Here is an 18,551-nt window from a genome sequence, read left to right on the forward strand (position 1 = left end):
TAGCTACTCAGATGTCTTTGTGCCAAGTTCTCATTTTCCATGCTAATAAGCTGCACACACTGTATTTACAACATATCCATAAATAAAACAATTGTATTTATTATCATATAGATAAAATTTTCTTCTAAAAAATGTAGCAATTTTTTTTTGTAACCAAGGAGGAGAATTTCTATTTCTAAGAAAAAAAAAAAGAACAAATCACTATTTGAGTAAAAATGCTTTGAGAAGCAAAGAAAAAAATGCTCTGATGGTCTCCTCCTGCATGCTACATCAACATCATTCACTCAGGTGGGACCAACTTCCATCTCCAAATGAAGTAAAAATCAAATTTGTCTTGGCCAATAAGGAAAAATTATTAATATCATTGAACCTCTGTTAGATTATTTTGTATTCCATAGATCAAAGGAATACACACAGCATGCAAACCTGTTCTACTAGTAAAAAAGAATGTTTTTCTTGGCACAGAGCCCACTTGCTATTTTCTTGCATTGCTGCCTGGCTTTTTCCTCCTGTGAACTGAGATCCATACAAAAATGTTCTACTGCCTCCTGACTCACTGTCTATATTCCTGCCTGTTTGCAACAGGCATGGAAATGTATTTCTACACATTCACTCCCAGTTACAATTATTAATCATCAATGTAAACATCACATTATCCATCATCTTCAATGTCTTCCTAGTTCTATGCTAAGTCTGCAAGAAGCATTAGAGACATGTTTATAAGTTTTGTTTCACAAAATAAAACCAGAATTCTAAAGAAACCCAGTGTGTGTTCATCATGGGCTACAACATAGTTTGAATTAAATTTTTAAAAATGAATATTCAACACTGGAGCAATTGATTTTTAGCTTGAAATCTCACTCCTTTAAGAATAAGGAAAAAAGGTGCAATTACTAATTAGGATAACATCTACAGAGCGTTTCAAAATACTGCTTTTGAAATAGATATTAACATGTTTATGATGAATTATTTTAATATTTATTTGATTCTGAAAACAGGAAGTAAAACAAAACGGACGTAAAAGAGAAGCTGAAGCCAAACTCGAGATTTTCAGAGTTTATAAAGTAGTATGTATGCAATTCTCTTAAAAAAATGTAAGGACAGACTCCTTTCTTTTGTCTCCTTGAAAATTTAAACCCATAAATTTAAGTGATAGTTTTGTGATACCTCAAATGAAATCATAACTGTCAGCAGCAGTGACATCCTACACCAAAACAGGTCTGAGAGAACACTGCATTTTATCATATCAGTGAGACATGGAGCAAAGAGTGCTTGAAAAGGTAATGATACAACAAATCATAAAAATTCCTCCTGTTCTGCTCTTATTCTACACGCTTAAAAAGCAAATTTTAACTTCTTGATCCATAAATGCTTACAAAAGGTGTTCTGCTCCATTGTATCTTTCCTATAACTCAAGCTTAACCAATGTAAAGGGGCTTTAGGTTCCAGTGCTTTCTAAATTTATCTTGACCACCTTAAACAAAAAGTAATTTATCAAGAGCCAACCATACAGTAGGAAGGCCAAGCTGAGACTTGAGCTGTTGAACAAGTTGTTCCAAGGATCTTTGAAAGTGGATGCCATAAAATAAAGTTTCTTTAGTTCAGGAAAGGTGAGGGAACAGCTTAAAGATTTGCTCAGGGAATGGCAATGCTGATGATTGGTGTTTTTCCCCAAAACACAAGACTATTCCTTGCTTCCAGTCCTTTTGGGTCTGTCAAGAGCAGTTATGCCCCATACATTGGCTGATTCATGACCTTCTAAAGTGGACGATATTCACTGAGTAGAAACTTTGGACAGAAGCCAAGGCACAGCCCTCCAGTAACAGATACTCCTGCAGAACACACTACACATCTCTTATGGTCTAAAAGGGCAAGAACAGAAGGAAACAAGGCCGGGTTTTCCAGGAGACAGCTGATGTCTAACTCATTCTAGAGGGAAAATTACCTAGTATCCTCATTTCTTCTTAATCTTGTTAAAATCTCGACAGTGGATTTGAGGAATAATTGCAGGTGTTGCTGAAATGCCCATGGATAACCTAAGCATGAAGTGAGAATATCAACTGAAATGGTGAAATGAATCACATTCAGTACTGCATAACCAAAAAGAGACTGCAGTCAAGTATTTTTTTCCAACTATAGCACATACCCAAGTGCTTCCCACACAATCCTGAATCCATCCTTACATTTCCACTTAGAAATTAGGAGTTGCTAAAAGTATAAAGACCTAATAGAGAGTAATATTAAGTAAGCTCTCTATGTCTGCCTCTTGTACAACCCAGATTTCCAAGTCTTAAACCAGAATCTTAATCATGTTTTGTACAAAACCTAAACATGAAAGCAGTTTTAAAATACACAAATTATACCATCTGAAAGATTATTTTAATTAAAAAATGTGGTGCCTCGTACCCAAAATACATCTCACAATCACTTCAGTAATTAGCTTTTCTCTACACAAAACATCTCTGTTTTAACTGTTAGTTTTGGGACTTTCCACATCTGCAAGAACATTATCTTTCTTGACTAATATAATGGCTGGAATATACTGGATGAGAAAACACACAGAGTATCAGATCTCCCTCAAGCACTGGCCCAACATATGGTCCTGCACATTTTGAAAGATGGTATTTGGGATAGTTTGCTGAACATTCTTAAGATGACTACTCTTCTGCTGTGTGAGGAAGAGGGCTTTTTCTTATCCCTAAAATGACTGTCTTCAATAAGTGGTGATTCACTGAACTAGCCCTGAAGCTGCCTTTGGAAGCTCAGTATTCAAAAACCATCTGTGCCAGCAAGTACCAGGAGAGGGCTTTCACTTGATATTTAAACAAATTATACCCTCAGATATTTCAAACATATACCCTGTATTTATGTATTTTGGGATACTAGCCATAGATCTTGATGAAAAGCCTAATTATTTAATTATTACTATTAAATAGAGAAAAATACTTGTATTTAACCTCTACACTTTAATTCCACAATAAGAAATGAGGGACTTGAAAACATGCAAATTCTGCATTCATGCCACCTTAGCAGTATTCAAATATTTAGCCTGTAAAGCTACCTGACCTAGTCTTACAATGGCTAATCTTTTTTTAAAATCCTTAACTCCTACAATTACATGAAAATATCTATATCATAAATAAACGAAAATTTTAATCCAAACTCTTAAAAGCCTTATTATTCAAAAAAAAAAAAAAAGAAAGAAAACAAAACAAAAAAAAACCCAGTGAAAATATGAACTGAAAAGATTCAAAATCAATCAAAAAGCAACCCAAACCTTATATTTAATCTGACATTAGAGATGCTTAGGGGTGCTAACTGAAGAACTTCAGTGCTTGCTGTCCTGAATGTTGTAACCTGTTTGTGTCACCCACTGCTGAGTGGCACAGGACAGATCAGACCTGGGCAGCACTGCTGCTAAACACATCATGTGGGCCAGGATCCTTAAATACCAAACTTGATAATCATGTGCTAAATTCCAAAAAACTGTGACTTTAGAAGAGATTTTCCAATATTTTTTGTCTAGCATTACTACAGACATTGAAAACCCCTAAATATTCTGCAAATGCAGTATTTTCAACTCTGCCAGGCAGAGAAGCTGGATCCTTCCAAAGGTATCTCTCTTTTCTTTACCTCTCCCCCTTCACTCTTGATCTAAACCACATTACAATAATAAGCAGGCTGAATTACTGATGAGCTGCTGGCTGCTACAGAGGCAGCTGTGTTTCTAGCAAATCATCTAAAATACGAGCAGACACGAAAGGTACTAAAAAGGAAGCAAATGAAGTGCAGGTGATCTCACATTTGCTGTCTCTGTCTGGTCATGAGCTCCTTTTCCAGTGTTCACTGGGCTCTAGACCAAGCTACTTCAACAAGCAAAGCAGGAACTATTCACTTTTTACTGTTGTTGTATCAGTCTTCTTCCTATTCATCAAATGGAGATGGGTACAAGAGCCAGGGCCAAGCAAAGGAAGGGGCAGGAATGCAGGGACTGGGATAGTGGTCACAGTGACATTAGCCCAGGCCACTCCATATTCATGGTCAAACCAGTCACTGACTTGGGTAGCAGTGTTATTTGGGAACACCAAGCCCCTGCTCATCCACTGTTCTACAAAATATTTTTCCCATGCTTTAAGGCATTTTTAATATGGTTGCACATAGGAGCAAATTAAAAAAAAAAAAAAAACAAAAACAAAACAAAAAAAAGTAATAATAACCTCACTCCAAAACTGCTGATTTTCCATGTCCCCAGGTAAAAGTAGTAAAAAAAATTAGCTGTACTAGTCCAGGAAAGACAATTGATGGGCCTGGTCTTGATAATTTATAATAATCCTGCCATCCAAAAAAAAAAAAAGGTCTATTTAGCTATGGCTTGAAAACAAGCAAAGAAGTCCAAATGAGCTCTGGCAATGTGATGTGAGACAGAACAAATTTAAAGAAAATACTCTCAAACATAGTGCTGGTAGAAAATACCTACAGTTATTAACACAAGCTTTTTCATATTTCCTAAATCTGCAGAAGAGCTATTTCTCTCTATGTAACAAACAGTACTTAAACACAGAAATACTAATCTTTTCCATCAACTTCTTGTCTTAAGTAGAATATCCATCACTACTCCTAAATTAACCTGCTGCTGAGACGAAAAGGGTATTATTAAAAAGATCCAATTAAAAAGAAATTGTTAGTATTTCTGGTAAACTAAGAAGCTGGACTGAAATGAAGCACTGCTCACTGAAAAATGGCTAATCCAACTAAGTGTCAAACAAGAGTTAGTTCAGAAAAGGGAAAAGAAAAGGAACATGCCAGGGTGGGATGATTTGCAAATGACATCTCTTTGGATCATTAAACATGCAGGGTCCCAGCTACAACAAAAGCAGACACAAGTCAGAAAAGGGCAGCGAGGAGTCCAGCACCTTCCAATGAAAAATCTGTGTATTTTGACCAAAAAAAAAAAAAAAAAAAAGGGCAGGCCAAAAAAAGCTCTGGCCAAGTTGCTCTTGCTCAGACCTTGCAAGCAGAGATAATCAGCAGCAAGGGCTTTAAGCAGCTTAGAAATTGCTGGGAGAAATCAGTGTCATAGACCACAGAGGAAGTTGGATATTTGAAGGTGGAAATGGGCTAAAGGGGATGTTGGTACCATAGAACACAGAATCTTAATGATGTTTATAATCCCCAGAAACCCAAAGAAGAGATATCAGACCGTCTTGGACAAAAATTACAAAATTCCAGTGCTTTTTACAGTAAAACATTTTGGAGGAGTTGAGTTTATTTCAGCATAGCAGCCCTAATAATCTCAGAATACCAGAAAGGGAGTTTCTAGGAGCCAAGGCTGTGAGACACAGCTTCTACAGTACTTTAGGTCCTGTTCCCTACAAAAGACATTGAATATTGAAGATACAGTTTCCAAGACCTTGAAATCAGCTTCCAGCCAGCCATCTATATGAGCTGGCCAGGATGGTTAGAAGCTAGGAAAAGAGGGATGGGAGCAATTCCATCTGAACTGGCACACCATTCATGGCTCCAGGAAATCCATGGATCGGCAAAAACTTCAAGTACAGTTTGCCAATTGAACAATACAGTTGTTCAGCAAAATTTGGGCTAGGAGAGCAGCAAAAGGAAGCAAAAATATCCAGAAGCCTTTGGAATTTGCCCCAGACCTTTATTTTCCCTTGAAGCACTGTAGCAAGAGAACAAGAAACTTCTAGAGAGAGAGGGAAGCTGTTCATCATGATCCATTCAGATACAGAGCTCTGATTAAAATGCTTCACTCACTGAAGGTGACCACAAATTTGTTCATCACACTATTAATACTTACAAAAATAATATTTTTTTAAGGAACAATAGACAAAATTAAATTCTGTTCCTTAGGAGAAAATATTCCTTTGGTGAAGTGTTAAAAACTGAAGGGATTAATGTATTATTAGAAGGTTCAAATTATTTTTAAATGAGGGAAAAAACAAAGTTATGACCACCCAGCCAAGTTTCTAATAAAAGCTTCTTTGACTTGTTGTGGTGAGATTTGTTACAGGTGCATGTGGAGGAGAAGAGAATTCTTTACTGAATGTAAGATAAAGGAGGGAGACTGAAAGGAAGGGAATAACAGGACAACACAAAACCTGGGAAACTCCCTCAGTCTGAAACAAATTTTATCAGCAACAGAAGCACCTCCTACGTAACTGAAGTCCTAAGTCAATTTTAGAGTATAAACAAGATCCCCTTCTGCTCCTAGCTCAGCTAATGCCCTAGCACTAATCTTAGCACACAAAGAGAGAGAAGTTGATAAAAGCTACCCAAAATGGGAAACAAAAAGGCCTTTGGAAATGCCTGGCATTTAGACAGTCAAATGTCTGAGCCAAAACTGTTAGTTCAGTTATTCAAAACAAAATGTTTGCATTTTCCTCAGAACAGGCATGTAATGGGGAGAATTCCTGACTCCACTGCGTGGGCAGACTCAGCAGAAGGAAAAGCAGCCCAAGTGTATCTGCACTAAACAACACAGTGCTCTTACAGAGCCACCCACAGCAGTGCAACCACATCACCCTGGTTCTCCACTTGGCTTCATATACATCAGGCTTTTGACAATTATGCATTTATTGTATAGTACAGCTACTGCTCCACTTAAAATAACAGGAGAATCATGCTAATGAATCCGATCCTATTTCAAGAGCACAGCATTCTTATGGAAATTACAATTTAGCATGATTATAAACTCATCTTTGCAGTGGAGGGGAAACACCTTGACATTCTGGAAGTTTGGACACATTTATCACAAACCCAACACTGTTATTACTATAAGCTTTTGATTAAAACTGTTAGCAAGACTACAGTTACGGTTTTTCAGATACTTCTTTCCCTACTCTTTTTAGGTTTTTTCAGATTATGCAGAGAAGAAAACAGATATAAAGGCAGTGAACAGTTTAAAACCAACACTTCGCATTTAACTATTTAAAAAATATTCTTTAATTATCTGCTGAAAGTTCACACTTGAAAATACAACTAAAAGGGGATGCTGTGGCGAGATAAGCAGGACTCCCAGCGCTGATGTGCATTTGCAAATGACACACTTCCCTGACAGCAGCAGCAGGAGCAGCTCCAGCTGTTCCTGCAGAGGTTCTGAAGGGGTGGGGGCACTTCCCTGGCTCTGGTACTCACTTACCTCTCCTCCTGTGCTGAGCAGGCCAGGTGCATCCAGCCTCCGTTTCTTGCGGGGACCGATGGCTGCCAGTGCTGTCAGGTTGGCATCCCTCTGCCTCATCTGGGCAAGTTCCTGCTGCTGCATCTGTCACACAGGGAAAGAGCTCTCTTTAGTTTTAATTCTGCTGCCATGTCAAAAAAGTTATCTTCAGACCTGCAAGCAGGGGGTAGAAGTCACACATGAGCAATCCCTGAGAGCATTTTACTGCTCCCAGTACTATTTTAGCAGCCTGGTCATAGAGGAATAATGAAGGTATTGAAGTTCTCATGACTTTTCACAAGATTTCTGCTTCCAAATATCTCAACTGTTTCCAAAACCATCAACCTTTCCCTAAAAACTGCCTTAGCAAGTACTATATACTAACTACACTTCTCCAGTTTAAGACTGATATGAAGAATGTAAATACCAATTCAAATCTTAAAAAACCCTAATTTTTTATTTTATATTTATTTTGAATATTTCAAACATACTTGGTGTTTTCTTAAAAAAATCTAAATTAATAAAATATTTCTATCAAAATGCTAGCCAAAAGTAATGCTGACACAAAACCTTTACAAACTGAATCCACAAGTGCTTTCTGGGCTTAGATTTTAGGTAAGAATACATTTGACTAGTTTGAAGCAACTGCTAGCTGCATTATGTAACAACACAGCACACTAGAGAAAATGGGAGCAAAGGCTCTAGCCAGCAGAGAGGCAGGATTGCATATTCACTATAAACTGTAAAATTCTTTCAGAGTGTTAATGGTAAGTGTCATATTGCCAGGAACACTAATATTTTAACAAATATTCTGATCAATACCACAGAAGAATAATTGATTAGGCAACACAGTATATTATTTTAATTAGATAAAAGCATTCTTAGCTCTTAGCAATAATTCTTATTAATCTCAAAACTTTGGGTTTACAAAATCCATCAATAAACTCAGAGGAGGAGTTTGCTTTCTAATCCCACCCATGTCACTCTTGTTTCCATTTCAGCAGCAGCACACAGGACAACACCTTGAGAAATTCAGTGGTGGCAATAAAAACATTGTATGACACTGGAACAATTCTTCATTAAAATGAAACTGAACTGACAGGCAGAGATAGAAGTGTCTCAGCCATTACCTACACGTGGTCTGCACAAACTAGCAGGGCCTAAATTACTTCAACCAGTGTTAAAAGGAATGGAGGTTTAAGCAATAAAGTGCCAGTGTGGAGTCTCTTTTCTCCATGTGCCTCTGCCCAGAAAAAGCAGATCTACGTCATGCCTCCTGTTTAGTGCAGTTCTCAGATTAATTTGTTTAGCAGTCAATCCTCTTGTGACCAGGCACTGTGCCTGAGCAGGTCACAGGCTCACCAGGGAGTGTGCCAAGCTCCAGCTGATGGTGCCAGCCCAGCAGAGGCTCAGAGCCAGGGGAGGGAGGGGTGCAGGTGGCCCAGAGAGTCCCTGGAGGGCAGCACCAAGGAGCTGGAGCCACCAAGGGAGCAGCACCAGGGCCCAGAGCTGGACACAGCACTTGACGTGTGGCCTCACCAGTGCCCAGCACAGAGGGGCAGGCGCTGCCCTGCTCCTGCTGCCCACACCGGTGCTGATACAGGCCAGGGGCCATTGGCCTCTTGCCCACCTGGGCACACCTGGGCTCATGCTGTCAACCACCAAGGGCACTTTTCCCATCTTGGTCCATCATGTAGACACTGGGACCAAGTGTAACCTCAGCAACCTGCTGACGGCGCCGAGCTGGAACTGGGAATGTTCAGCCTGGAGAAGGGAAGGGCCCCAGAAAGACCCCACTGTGACTTTCCAGTGCCTAAAGGGAGCTGACAAGAAAGACAGAGAGGGACTTTGGACAAGGGCCTGGGACTTTGGACAGGACATGAGGGAACAGCTTCAAACTGAAAGAGTGTGGATTTGGATTAGATACAAGGAAAAAATGCTTCCCTTGGGAGGGTGCTGAGTTCCTGGCACAGGCTGCCCAGAGAAGCTGTGGCTGCTCCACCCTGGGAGTGTCCAAGGTTGGACAGGGCTTGGAGCAACCTTGGACAGGACACAAGAAGGTGTCCCTGCTCATGGCAAGGGGTGAACAAGATTATCTCTAAGATCCCTTCCAAACCAAACCATTCTAAATTTTCACGTTCTTCAGAAAATTCAATTCAGTAATTTAGAGTTGAAACCCCATTTTCCCCTTTTTATGCTATATAGTTTTCAAGCACGGTTATTATCATAACTTCAGTATAACGTTATCTAAAAATACATATCTCATCTACAAAGAATTCCCTAAATACAAAAAGGAAATGTAGAAAAATATCTAAATAATAGTGCAAAGGTCTATACCTACTTCTCTTTGCCAACTCATATTAGGTTTTTAGCTCAAATATCTTTGGCTCTCTTCCAGATTAAATGCCAGTTAGACAGAGCTGCCCGCTTACCCTTTCAAGGTAGATAGCAACAGTGGTGAGCTCTAATCATTTACAAAGGTCATGATCGGAAGCTAGCCCGTAAGCAGTCATTTAAAATTCGATTGATCCCTATTTGTAGTCAGGGAAAGAAAATGGACATTTCAGCTGTATTGTAATTATGAGGCTTCAAGGCAACTGTAAATAGATGTGCAAATCTAGATACTGGCAAATACCTTAGAGAAGAAATTATTACTATAGTATAACATATATCCAGGAAAGGTTGAAGATAAAACTGCATATAAAAAAAGATCAATCATCTCTTTGCTAATTTGCCTTGCTTGCCAGCCTACAAGGGTTATCACAATTATCAGAAGTCTGATGAATATTTAAGCAAGGGCCAACTGGCTTAGAGTGATCTCGGACGAAGTTGTCAAGCTTTGCAGAATAAAAAATTTTGCACTGGAGTAAGTATTCGTTTCCTGGGAGGTGCAGATCAGAAATACAGTCTGAGAGATAACTGGTATCATGCAAAGGTTATATGAATATTCTATCAGTATCCTATCCAAAGTCACTATTTTCAAACCCACAGGAAGTTAATACTTACTTGTCTCTCTGTGCTACCTGTACTACACCATACCCTGGCTATTTCCATGTGGAGTTTCAGCACGTAGTGCCTCTTGTTTTTTTTCGCACACGTAAATTGTAAAGCAAAACATCCCATTTCTCTAAATTTCCCATAGTGGGATAAATCTTGCCCTCACTTTGAAACCTGCAAACTGGTGCTGTTTTACCAAGAAAATATGGAGTAACTTTAGGAGTCTGCAGAAAGGTTTGCACTCATCCATTCCTTAGGTTCTTTGTCCTTTCTTTTTTAATCAGTGAGAAAAACTAAAGATGGTTCTTGATATCATATACTAATTTTGACAAATGCACAAGATTTTCCACCAGCTATAATTCATCACCTGACAGGACACCTGGCTCAAGAGACAGAGCCAAAGGAGCTGGGCTCTGTTCTACCCACACTGGGTAAATACTGGTAGGACTTGGTTCTTCACCTCCCTGTGTCTCTCACCCCACATCACCCAGCTTGTCTATGTCTGCTATAGGCTCTCCAGATGAGGATCCTCCTCCACTATATGCCTCACTTATCATCAAGCCCCAGAGGGCTGAATAGACATTACTTTAATACAAATAAGGAATATGCTGCCAGGTACAAAAGTTACAGACAAAATCACAACACGGTTTCAGATACTGGTTTAACAGCACGCACCGTGGTAAACTACAGCAGGAAAGAATAACCTTATGTAACCTTCATGAATGCTGATCAAAAAATTTCTAATACATCAAACACATCATCAGTGAGATCACAGTATCCTGATGTTTTATAACATAGCGGCTGAAGTGCTGAAAATACTTCATAAATTTTGTATTGCACAAATTCTCAACAACCTTCTATAAATTATCATTGGCAGTTTTTTAGGTTTTCTTTAAAGCTCATCTGAAAGCAGAGAATCATAAAATTACATTTAAAAATAATCAGAATTGTAATGATCCTGATTCTGGTTCCCAACTGAGGTCCTCATCCTGCAGAGGTCAGTGTATTCCAGCTGACAGGAGAGCATCTCTGCACACTATTAACCATGAATCTTCTCACAAGAAAACATCTTTGCAGTTTATGGATACTTACTAACAAGACATTTGACAAGACCTTATTTAACATCCCAGACCACCCTTTAACACCCCACCATTGTTGGCTTCTTCATACCCCTATTCCAACTTCATCTTTCTTCCAAGTCACATACTTCTGTTTTTTCATAGCCTACATCAGATTACCTGCACCAGTCTCTTTCCTACCCATCATCTGCCTTTTTCATGAAAAATATTATCCCTAGTTGTAATCTCTATTTAAAATATTTTTTAAAGGTGGTATCTTGGCTTTGGTTCAAAAGAAGGGACACTGCACCTCGTCCACCAGATGCCAAATGCACACCTTGACCTGGGCAGGTTCTTCTCCCTAGTGCACTGTGGAATCACATTCTCTGTGTCAAGTGGAAATGACTTTGCAACCAGTTTTGCTTACCTGGTCACACAGTAATCACCCTTTGAATTCTCAGCAGTAAGAATAACATGAATTGAATGTGACCATCTTCAGTGTTCTGAAGTTACTCTTAGAAGTACCTGTAAACTAAAGCTACTTAAGCTTCTTACTTTACATGATAAATTATGTTAACAAAGCAGCCTGTTATTGCAATACAGTTCATCTTCTAACTCAGCCAGTTACCAATTTCTGGATATTTAAATAAATGAAGCACCTGTTACTATCTGTACATCCTGATAAAATAATCTCCTGTTACTTAGATTAATTTCTGGTAAATCATTTTAACTCATTACATCCACCTACAAGATGCAGTCGTTTGATAGCTGCATTCATTCACACTCTCATTTTCATATTGGGCTGCTGATGCAAAATCTTTCTTTAACTTGCCTTTATCACAAATAATATGGATATACTTATCAATAACATATTAAAATTTCTACCCTCTGGGAATAAAGCAATGCTTCAATTCAGAACCACACTCATTAATAACAATTAACTTATTTGAAAGTAAAAATATTTATCTAAAACACAGACAAGTATTCCAATATATTAAACAAGAAAAATGCTTACAAATTAGATATTATTCCTTGCTCCTTATCAAATCCAAATGCATTTTTAGCATGCCACTTACTTACTGGGAGGTCTCTCATTTGATGAAAAGTACACCATAAGAACAAAGCATTATTTTGAACACTGAAATTTTCTTGTGACGGTGGCACAGCATTAAAACCACAGAAAGAACACTACTTCACCACTTTACTGAAGTGCAGCTAACCACAGAAGTTCTAATATTTCCTGTAGCTCATTATTTGTCATGATACATTTAGGTATTTAAGGAAGAAGTGCCACAAGCTATATGCCACAAGGAAGACAGCCATATGTCTATGTGAAGTATCAACATTAGATTTTAAAAGCTAGGTTTAGTAATTTCCAAAAACCAAGAATGCACTTATTTGTCATGCAAAACCCAGGGAAACAAAAGTGAGCTTTGTCTGAAGCAGAGATGTAGATAAAATATGGGTATGAGCTGTACTTGCTAAGGACTAAGAGAAATTTACTTGCATATGATCAGAAAGTAAGAGGATGGCTGGAACTCTTAAAAAATTCTAGTTTACATATAAATACCTTCAAAAATTAAAGGGAGAGAGGGAGTGGGATCACATGAGAGAGAAAAAGGTCAAGAAGGTGTTTCTGTGCCTACAGGCAAAATTCAGGGATGTTTTTGGCCTAGAAGGAAAATAACCCAGTGACAGACACAGCGATGATTGTGAAGATAAAGAAGAAAGAGCTTAAGGAAGTAGTCATGTATGTTTAAATGCTGCCAATACAGGATTTGATAAGGGAATAGAAGCCAAATTGTAAAAGTAAGTTTCTGTAGCCACAAAGACAACTCAGCCCACGAGGATCTACATTTTATGTACTTACAATTCCCAACTTAGTTCAGAAATACCACCTAAGAAGAGATGAGAGGAGGCTCCCAGCACCACAGAAATTATAAATATCAACAGCATTCATGGGTGAAGACAAGGAGCAGTGAACCCCGAGCAGGAAACTGGCAATGGAGGGTGCCAAATGGCAGAAATGTTTGATGAAAACAAGATCGTATAAACAATGATTTAAGCATTGATTTCTAGCCAATAGGCATCAACAGAAATCCCTCCTAATTCTGTTTGCAATGGATGGCTTAATTCTTGATAAGAGGGCCACATGTTGAGAAAAACTTGTCTTAACTGATGGTTCTGGAACATGTAGCTATCAGTCTCGGACAGTGATTACACCCCCTGGAAAAACATCTTTTCTGCTGAGGAGTGCCTGAAATGTGGAACCATTACACATGTCCTAAGATGTCTGCAACAGAAGGTGCAATTAAAAATGAAACTCATTAAAAATGCTGGCCAGAACCTCAGAAGAAGCCCAGGACAGTGATCAAGAAGGATGGGTGTATCAGTGAATTTCAGGGAGCCTTGCAAAGGAGCTCGTGTGTGCAGCAGGTCTGTGCTGTCCTCCTGCCCTGCTCTGGCATCTCTCGGGCTCAGCCCAGCTCCACCGCCTGCTAAGAACTGCTCCAAGTACTGAAGTGTGCAACAGGCACTGCAAAAATGCCACACCAGAGAGGTTACACCTGTGGAACAGCAGGTCACACACCAAACGCATTCTGTGAGACACTTAAACATACACAGCTCTGACAAAGTGCATCTCATTTTCTTCAGTCCAAAGCTGGATGCTGCTCCTTCCCAAGTGCTCTCCCACAAGTCAGTAAAAGCTCCAGCTGTCCCTTGCAATGGCTGCACATCTATCCAAACTAGATCAAGATTTTGCTTTACTGTGAGAGGTGTTTGTCTGTTGGGTTTTGGTGGGGGAGTTTGTTCTGTTTTCTTACCCACTCACTTTTAACAGCGGTTGAAAATTATTGCATAGCATTTAGAAAGAAATCACCCTGGGCAAAGACCAAGCTGGGAATGTTTCAGTCTCAAGATGACTGTTTCTCAAAATAATGAGCATCTGAACAGTTCTGGAATCTTAACTGGGGTACTTTGGACCAAGCATCCCTCCTACAACAGACATTTCTGTTCATTACATCTAATTTAATTTGTTTTACAAGTTTACTCAAATTTTCCATTTAAATGTGCCCTATTACTTTCAAGACAATGGGTCAAACTCTGATACAGAAAAAGCCAGGTGCATCCTGCCTTTCATTTTTATTTTTCCCTGAAATAAAAAGCCTTAATTGTACTTTTCCTCAGTCTTGTACACTGCACAGTTAAATGGGATTTTTAAAACAATTATCCTTTATCTACAATTTTACCCCCTTACTACTCAAGACTATATACTGCCTGAACTTATATCTATCTATCTCTATCTGAGAGTCACAGGTTTAATTTTCTTGGAAGTATTCTTAGCAGTTGACTCATAACTTATAAAAAAATCAAAAGCATGAAGATTTTGAGATTCGATTTTAAACTCCTGCAATTTTTTAACATACTGGGTTGCATTTTTTGGTTTTCCAAGTACAATGCACTATTATTTAATTATTTAATCTTTTATTATTTATTTCTGCAACAGTCCAGCCATTTCTTAAGCTACATATTCCTATCTAGAGTAACACAGGGTATAATAAATACCTACAGAAGACATTCCTCAAACACCCCTGAAAGAGTACTACAACAAGGGATTTTTTTGTCCTTCCAGTAACGTTAATCATTACATTCCTTCATTCCTCAGATTTGTTGTTTGAGCTGCAGTACAATTTCTCTGGTTTTGGTTATACTATTCCTCAAATAATTTATCTCCAGTAGCACCAGTTCCAGGCTCTCCTATGCTAAGCTGGAGACACACCTATTTAAAACCTTTATATTTGTTAGGTCCTGTAATAGTAGGTGGCAGATTTGCCAAGCCAAATTTAAGCAAAGCCCATTTGAGCAAAGGGTTTCTAAGGCACAGACAGCTGGGCAGGATCAGCACTACTAGAGCTGGCTTATTGGAGTGTCAGTAACTTACCTGTAGTGAGATCAGAAGAAAAACACCGAAAAAAATTCCCTAAAATTCCTAAAATTTCCTAAAATTCCTACTTCTGTTATTATCAGTCTTAATTTTATTTTGGGGCAAGGCAACTATGGACAATCACAAATGTTCTCCAGCTGTTCTTCAAAAGACACACGAGTATGACTGGAAGAACACGAGTCCAAGAGCTCAGTAGCTTTACTCAGGGGCTCCTCAGTTCAGGAGCACCCAAAGGAACATCCTCACTCCCAGAGCCTGGCCACAAAGATGGGATAAGGTATTTTCCCAGGCCCTTTGTTCATCTAAGTGGGGGTTTACTATCCTCCCCAGATTTCTAGGATCTTCTCCTTTCCCCCCTGAAGTAAGGCACTGTGTGAGGACTCAAACTGATGTTTTAATCAAGATCAGAGAATATAAAACACAGTGAAAGCCTGTGTGGAAGTCGGTCAGGTTTGGAGTCACAGACTGAAGTAATAAGAGCAGGAAACCTGTTGAGCTGTGGCTTTGGGACAACTGACAGAAACACTGGCACATGGGAGGATATTCAACAAAGAGTTCACTTTTTAAAAATTATGCATTGCAAAATATGAGTGCAAGCAGTAACTCCCAAAGGCTGTGCTGCCCACTGTAACACAGGGCTCAACACTGGACAAGAACGTGAACCAACCGCTCGCCATGTGCTTTTCACATGATGAAGTATCCAACAAACCTTTCTGAAAATACCCTTGAAAGAATCTTCCATTGTGTCTGAGCAATACAACAGCTATTTGGATGGTGAGAACTCTCCCTGGCTGCTGCACCTTTGTGTTAGTGTCAGAGGAGCCTGATCAGGAATTTCATCTGCACCATCTTCTCTGTGAACCAGGGGTTTCAAGCAGAGCACGGCCTTTTGATATTTTTATTTCTGTCCATCTCTGGCACACACTTGAAATCTGAATTAATTAAAAACCAGGACACCAGAATTGCACCAAGAAGATGAAGGAAGTTCTTGGCTGATCTATCAATGGAGCCAACTGAAGACTGAGGCACACAGGAAGACCTCATCTTCCTGGAAGTGAAGAGTGACAGTGATTTCATGCCATAGAATCTCACGTCAGTCTAAACCATTTTCCCCATTTTTTCCCAAATTAGTATTTCTATTTTTTGGTAAAATTTCTCTGAGTATATGCCACTAGCACAAACTTCAGAATAGCAGAAATTTTAAGTGCATTTAAAATAGCAGTTAACCAGAAATTCTACTAAGAGGCTTTATTAACTAGATTATTCCAAAAGAAAATGCCCAGATTTTGATACCAGTCCTCTAGCATTCTTATGGGAAATCTGCATCTTGAAACTGCCAGCCTCATTTGAGGAAATGAGGCAAATGTAGCAATCTACTAAAAATCATTTGGCTGTAATAAGTAATTTTAATCAAATAGTTAGAGAGAATGGCATTGGAGTTAATGCCTGAAGTGTCATAAACAGATGGGAAATGTGCAGTGTAGCGACTGGTTGTGCACTTTTAACGCAATATCCTCTTCTGCAGCCTGGGTTGTGGTTTGATCAAGTCTAAGTGACATGACAAAAACAAATTTAATTTATTCTGAAACTATATTCAACTAAAGAATACACAATACAGCAAGTATGCTACTCTGCTGGAAAGTGAGGTTTGAGGCACAGCAGAACACCGGGAACAAAAATAGCCACACGCCCACCACCTTCTTCCCCTTAAAAGTTGTGGGGGTAGTGCTGGGGGTTCACTTGTAAAATGGAAGTTCCACTGGGGATGCAAAACAAGCTTGAATTTAAATAATCTACATCTTTTCTATTTTAGATTTAACTATAGCGAAACCTCTACTGCTCATTTGCGCTGCAGATCAAGGGAACAACACACCACAGTGTGGGGACAAAATATTTCAAGCAATTTCTCAGACACTGTGACAAGTAGTAAATTAGGGAATCTTGTAAGTACAATACAGTAGTCATCCCCTTCTATTGATCACATATAATTTACATCTTACAAAGATGTGAATTCTTGCATTCTCACTCCACAAGGAAAATCTCAATGATTTATTCATTTCAAATAAAAAATAGAAGGTAGATGAGAAGAATTACTTCACAGGCTGTAGCTTTCTCAGGGCACTAGTGCTAGGCTCTTCTTTCGCACTGCCCGAAGGGCCTTTGTGTGCAAGTCCCTCTAATTAACAAGGTGAATCATGCAGCAGTTCCCTAATTAGTGAACATGACAAGCCAATGGAAACAAGCAGACAGACCTGGCATACAGATATGGTCAACAAAAGGCACAGCAACACACCATTAAAAAATGTCTATTTCATGTAAATAAAATAGCAAGAGAACGAGCCTAATACTTAATTTTCCTTTTCATGTTTTAGGCTTATTCCTCATTTATTGCAGATATAAATAACGACATGATAAATCAAGGTTTCCAGCTGCAAGTCACACCACCTCTCCAAAATCAAAGACTACTTATCCTACGTGAATAAGCATCTGCTCAAGGGGCATTATTTGTTTTCTCTCTTGTTTTTCTGCTTTAAAGAACTGCAGTTACATTAAGCTTAGGACTTTAAGAATCCCTCGATTGATTCTATTCAAAATTATTTTTTCTTGAAATTCTTTTTCACCAATAGATGAAAGGAGTGCAATAGTTGCACTACTATTGCAGTTTAAAAAAATGCCTGCATTCCCAATATGTCATAATTTCTACCTTTTGTATGAGAATCAATAAATAATATAAGTGAATAATCAGAGAATCAGATTTGCATTAGAAAGGAAATGAGATGATCTAAAATGTACATCCTTACCTTCCTCTTACCAAGTAAAATATTTTAATCTTCCACTGCTCCTTCTGCTTTTCCTAAAAACATTCATTCCATCTCCAAAACAACACAAAGGGGTTAACTAATTTTCAATTTACTACATATTGAACCTTTGATTTAGATTTTTACAATCCTTCAACATATTACAAGTCTAAAATGTGTGTCACCACCAGCAGAATATAATTCTTCACAGAAAAACTCCACTATGTTTTTTGCCCTCTATTCTTTGGCATATTATCATAAGTAAGGAGAAGTACAGCTATCCTCATTACAGGCTCGTCTTTCTCACAATCTTGGGGGCAAAAAATTCTGACTTTCCTCTTCAAATTGTAAGGGTAGAAGGGTGAAACTTCCTTATGTTCTAAAAGTGATGTTTAAAATACTAATGTCTAAAAACCACATTTTTCTGACCAGTCCAGCTCTAAAAATATGGGAATTAATATACTGACCCCCTAAGAAATAATTGTTCTACATGCCCTTAAAGGTTTTTTTTTTTGGCTAGAAATTTGAAGTAATTTAATGATGCTCCATTACAGAACAGATAAGCTGTTTCAAAGCAG

The 18,551-nt window shown here is 38.5% G+C and overlaps 1 protein-coding gene across 1 annotated transcript in view; it reads right to left on the reverse strand.

The window, feature by feature from the left end:
- LOC134048543 (transcription initiation factor TFIID subunit 4-like) overlaps window positions 1-18,551 on the reverse strand; it is a 146,609-nt gene that overhangs the window by 39,735 nt on the left and 88,323 nt on the right. Inside the window, exon 14 of the mRNA XM_062500380.1 lies at window positions 7,157-7,279. Within this exon, the coding sequence (XP_062356364.1) occupies window positions 7,157-7,279 (123 nt within the window). The remainder of the gene's footprint in view (window positions 1-7,156; window positions 7,280-18,551) is intronic.

Source organism: Cinclus cinclus, chromosome 11 (assembly GCF_963662255.1).
Source record: "Cinclus cinclus chromosome 11, bCinCin1.1, whole genome shotgun sequence".
NCBI lineage: Eukaryota > Metazoa > Chordata > Aves > Passeriformes > Cinclidae > Cinclus > Cinclus cinclus.